Genomic DNA, 5000 nt, shown 5'->3' with positions numbered 1-5000 from the left:
AGAGAGAGAGAGAGAGAGAGAGAGAGAGAGAGAGAGAGAGAGAGAGAAAGAAAGAAAGACTCCCAGACAGATACATCCAGTCAGTTACTCACATCTTGGAAGTGTCCCTTCATGTTGCAGCGGTGGCAGTGCTTGTACCAGTAGGACTGCTCGGGGCAGACGTCTGGAGTGTGTCCTGGCAGGGAGCAGTTTCTGCAGTACACGTAGGGACAGCTTCTGTACAGGTGCCCCAGGAGACCACAGTGCAAACAGGGTTGCAGTTTCTAGTGGACACACACACACGCACACAAACCCACACACACACACACACACACACAGGGTTAAAAATCCTTCACATTTGAAAGAAGCAAGAATTAGAGGAGAGGAGCTATCCTAAATAGCAGAGGATTTTTGATATTTGAATATCCACAGAGTCTACGAACAGCAATTTTGTTATTTGCAGGGGTGGTCATAAGACTACAGTAAATGGAGGAGATGGAGAGAAGTATAGTGAGTTCAAGCCACAAACACCCAAACTGGTGTGACTGTGTATACCTTCTCAAATGAACATTATCATTCTTTGAAGTCAATACTTGCTCAAGTATCCCATATTTCCAACTGCTCTAAACTACCCATGATTCTGTGCATGTGCATAAACTAAATAGGGATATTAGTATCCAAACAGTTATGCTGCAAACAGCTATCCGGATATTAAATAGTCCATACACATCCCACATCCCTAGTAATGTACCTGTTGTCTGGGACTCATCCCTAGTAATGTACCTGTGGTCTGGGACTCATCCCTAGTGATGTACCTGTGGTCTGGGACTCATCCCTAGTAATGTACCTGTTGTCTGGGACTCATCCCTAGTAATGTACCTGTGGTCTGGGACTCATCCCTAGTAATGTACCTGTGGTCTGGGACTCATCCCTAGTAATGTACCTGTGGTCTGGGACTCATCCCTAGTAATGTACCTGTGGTCTGGGACTCTTCCCTAGTGATGTGAGTGTGGTCTGGGACTCATCCCTAGTAATGTACCTGTGGTCTGGGACTCATCCCTAGTAATGTACCTGTGGTCTGGGACTCATCCCTAGTAACGTACCTGTGGTCTGGGACTCATCCCTAGTAATGTACCTGTGGTCTGGGACTCATCCCTAGTAACGTACCTGTGGTCTGGGACTCTTCCCTAGTGATGTGAGTGTGGTCTGGGACTCATCCCTAGTGATGTGAGTGTGGTCTGGGACTCATCCCTAGTGATGTGAGTGTGGTCTGGGACTCATCCCTAGTGATGTGAGTGTGGTCTGGGACTCATCCCTAGTGATGTGAGTGTGGTCTGGGACTCATCCCTAGTGATGTACCTGTGGTTTGGAACTCATCCCTAGTGATGTGAGTGTGGTCTGGGACTCATCCCTAGTGATGTGAGTGTGGTCTGGGACTCATCCCTAGTGATGTGAGTGTGGTCTGGGACTCATCCCTAGTAACGTACCTAACGTAATGTGTCTGTGGTCTGGGAGTGTGTGTGTGTGTGTGTGTGTGTACCTGTGGTCTGGGACAGCTCTTGGACAAGTGACCAGTGCACTGGCAGTTGTTGCAGACGACACTCTTCTCCGTGTAGTAGCGGTTCGCTGGCCTTCTAAGCGGTCTGTTTCCTCCTCTGCTATTTGAGATCTGAGCCTGTGGAGCAACAGAAAACACATTCATCACCTGCACTCAAATCGAATGATCACACAATCTGACTGCACACAGATGGAACTACCACATAAGAGATGAGTTAAACATGTTTTAAATCAAATTGGTTTATGAACACGTTACCAATTGGTCTCTTTGTGAAATCGTCCAACTTGCACTATCCTGGTCATCTGTGAGAGAGATTGAGATAGAGGAGGAGAGTTAGGACATTAGAGTGAACATTCTCTTGGTTGGACGTCTTTACATCATCCAAAGCATTGAATTCATATTGACCTTTGGAAAAAATAAGTCAAAAAATTCAAATAATGTAATTATAACAGACTCTAAAAATATGATGTGAAAACAATATGTAGAACGTGCGGGTGTGTGTTCACAGGAAGGCTCACTCCCCACAGCGATCTTATTTATAAACGTGACACTCTCTTGAGACAGAGCAACAGTTAGGATGGAATACAGCTGCGGCCTCCGCCCAAACACACCGTAGTACTAAACATCTGCACGAGGAGGAGGCCCCACAACAGCAATCCCCTGCATGCAAAAACTGCCACAGAATCTAAGAGGCAAACTCAATCCAGACGCTTCAAACATCTGTATGACAGCACACATGTGACAAAATGATTTGGTAGACAAAGAGGGAGAGAGAGATAAAGGTGTTAAGAGATATAGTATGTCAAACAGAGAGCGAGAGGAGAAGCTGGTTAAAAACCTGTGCAACTGAACGCTGTTTAACAGCTAAATGGCATGCACACTAGTAAACACGTCCATACAGTGGTGTAGTGGTCCCTGGAGAAGTGGGTATACTCTTTAATTTTTTTAAGCAGCCCCTACAGCACAGGATAAACGCCCCGTTTTGTGTGAAGTGGGTATACGCAATGCTGACTGAAAAATAAGTGTGTATACTCCGTATACCTGCGTATACCCTGGACTACACCACTGCGTCCGGAAAGCTTCTTAATACACCACGTGTCAAGGTTTTATTACATCAAGTTATACTCTTTGACACGATACATTTAGAACCAAGGAAGAGGGAATCATCTAAGTCTTGGAGGAGTCGCAGTACAAGAGGAAAGCAGTGCTGGCACATTTGTATTTGGTGAATGACTGCTTGGTTTATGAAGTATGCATTTACATTTAGTCATTTAGCAGACACTTTTTTTTCTTTGTAAAGTAGTATTTATTGTTACACTAGGTCTCTATTGCTCGTAGCTTGATTGTTCTCTCCAAAGCGACGTACAAAGGAGAGAACTATCAAGCTACGAGCAATATAGACCTAGTGTAACAATAAATACTACTTTACATTAGAAATTAAAAGTGCAGGAATGTAACTACCGTAAATGTGAGTTACGTACTAACGGCTTCATTAAGTATACACCGTACAAACCCTATAATGTCTAACACCAAGTGTGAAAAGCAAACTCTGTGAATAAACATATATGGAACATTATATGGATAAGCATGGCGTGGCTGGGTGTTCATTAGAGACCTGCCCACTGTTGTGTGTCATTCTTTTGACTATGCTCTTTTCCTAGACTGTGCAGACCGTGGCTTGTGGCCCACATATGTCCTCACACATGTATGGATGCACAATGGCCTCTCCAGGTTTGCACTTGCTTCAGTTGGTACACTTGCAATTCTTCCGCTTTTATGCAAATCTCAAAAACAGCCTTTATAAGAATTTGGCAACAAATACATACATACATACAAACAAACAAACAAACAAACAAACAAACACACACACACACACACACACACACACACACACACACACACACACACACACAGACACACAGACACACACAGCCTCGCATCACAAAGGACAGGAAATGTTCCTTTAATCCCTGCAACGCCACGCCCTGATACGGCCAAACCAATCTGTCAGTCACGGCCTACCAATCAAACAGAACAGAGGCTAGCACACACACACACACACACACACACACACACACACACACACACACTCCCCACCCCCATACATACGGACAAAACCCTTGCAGTCCCATACGTGCCAATTTCACACACACTTGCGAATACATGCACAGTGCAGCCGTAATCAATTATAAACGCCAATACATATCTTTACAAACACCAATACATATCTTTACAAACGCCAATACATATCTTTACAAACGCCAATACATATCTTTACAAACACCAATACATATCTCTACAAACACCAATACATATCTAAAATGGTGCCGGCACAGCACCTAAACGCCACGCACAGAACTGGGCCAAGCCCAGCTCGAGTACCGAATTTTGTTACGCCCCATCTTTAGTGGCCCTATGGGGCGAACAAACAATCCACCACTGACCCAAGTAACTACTAAAAACACCTTTTAAAAGTACCAAATCCATTGGATTTATTACAAACAAGTACACAAAACTACATGACAAAATATCATAACACTACAAAATCCCAGGTTGAGAGGCAGCAAGACCATCAGTCCCCAAGCTAGAAGCCTCGAGTACATTTGGGGAAGACCGTACGGAGGTCATCATCGTCTCCCCAACAACATGGAGGTCATGATACAGTTCCGCCACTCAGTCATTTAAAAAAAAAGAACTGCGCTGACAAGCATAGAGGGCCTATAGACTAATTCTTCTCCACACGAGGGAGGGAGCGGGTGGCTATCTGTGGCCCCACGCTCCTCTAACCAACTCATCCCACGGCGGGGGAGAGAGAGAGAGAGAGAGAGAGAGAGACACACCAAGAGAGGAAGACAGGTAGAGTGGAATGGAGGGAGGGGACAGGAGAGCAGACAGAACGCAGAAGGCGACAGATGCTACCTGTCCGTCTCTTAGGTACGTTAATTAAATAAGAGCCAGCGAAGGAACGGAGGGAGGCTGGATTTGTTTGTTTCTATTTATGTGTGTGTGTGTGTGTGTGTACGAGTGTGTGTGTATACGAGTGTGTGTGTGTGTGTGTGTGTGTGGGTGGGTGTCGGTGTGCACGGGGACTTGGGAGGCTCTTTAGGCTAATGTATTCCAGCTGACTAATAGTCTGAGAGAGGGAAAGCTGCTTGAGCCCGGCAACTGTCGCTGGGCCCAGAGAGAACAGAACGGATGTGTACGTGTGACTAATTAAGCATGAACATCCCCTCTCCAGAGAGAGCCAGAGAGAACAGAGAGGAGAGAGAGAAGAGACTGGAGAGAGAGAGAGAAAAGAGAGGAGAGAGAGAAGAGAATGGAGAGAGAGAGAGAAATAAGGAGAGCGAGAGAGAGAGAGAGAGAGAGAGAGAGAGAGAGAGAAAGAAATAAGGAGAGAGAGAGAGAGAGAGAGAGAGAGAGAGAGAGAAATAAGGAGAGAGAGAGAGAAATAAGGAGAGAGAGA

General features: G+C 45.3%; 1 protein-coding gene across 1 annotated transcript in view; it reads right to left on the bottom strand.

Annotated features, from left to right (window-relative positions):
- The window catches only part of zcchc7 (zinc finger, CCHC domain containing 7), a 63061-nt gene that overhangs the window by 21379 nt on the left and 36682 nt on the right, over positions 1-5000 (bottom strand). The window contains exons 3-5 of the mRNA XM_080859710.1: positions 1793-1839; positions 1520-1654; positions 93-263 (exon numbers count right to left, since the gene is read on the bottom strand). Coding sequence (XP_080715836.1) covers positions 93-263; positions 1520-1654; positions 1793-1839 — 353 coding nt within the window. The remainder of the gene's footprint in view (positions 1-92; positions 264-1519; positions 1655-1792; positions 1840-5000) is intronic.

The sequence above is a fragment of the Sprattus sprattus genome, assembly GCF_963457725.1.
Source record: "Sprattus sprattus genome assembly, chromosome: 20".
In the NCBI taxonomy this organism is placed as follows: Eukaryota; Metazoa; Chordata; class Actinopteri; order Clupeiformes; family Clupeidae; genus Sprattus; species Sprattus sprattus.
The sequence above is the reverse complement of the archived record's forward strand: the minus strand, read 5'-3'. Positions and strand labels throughout refer to the sequence as shown.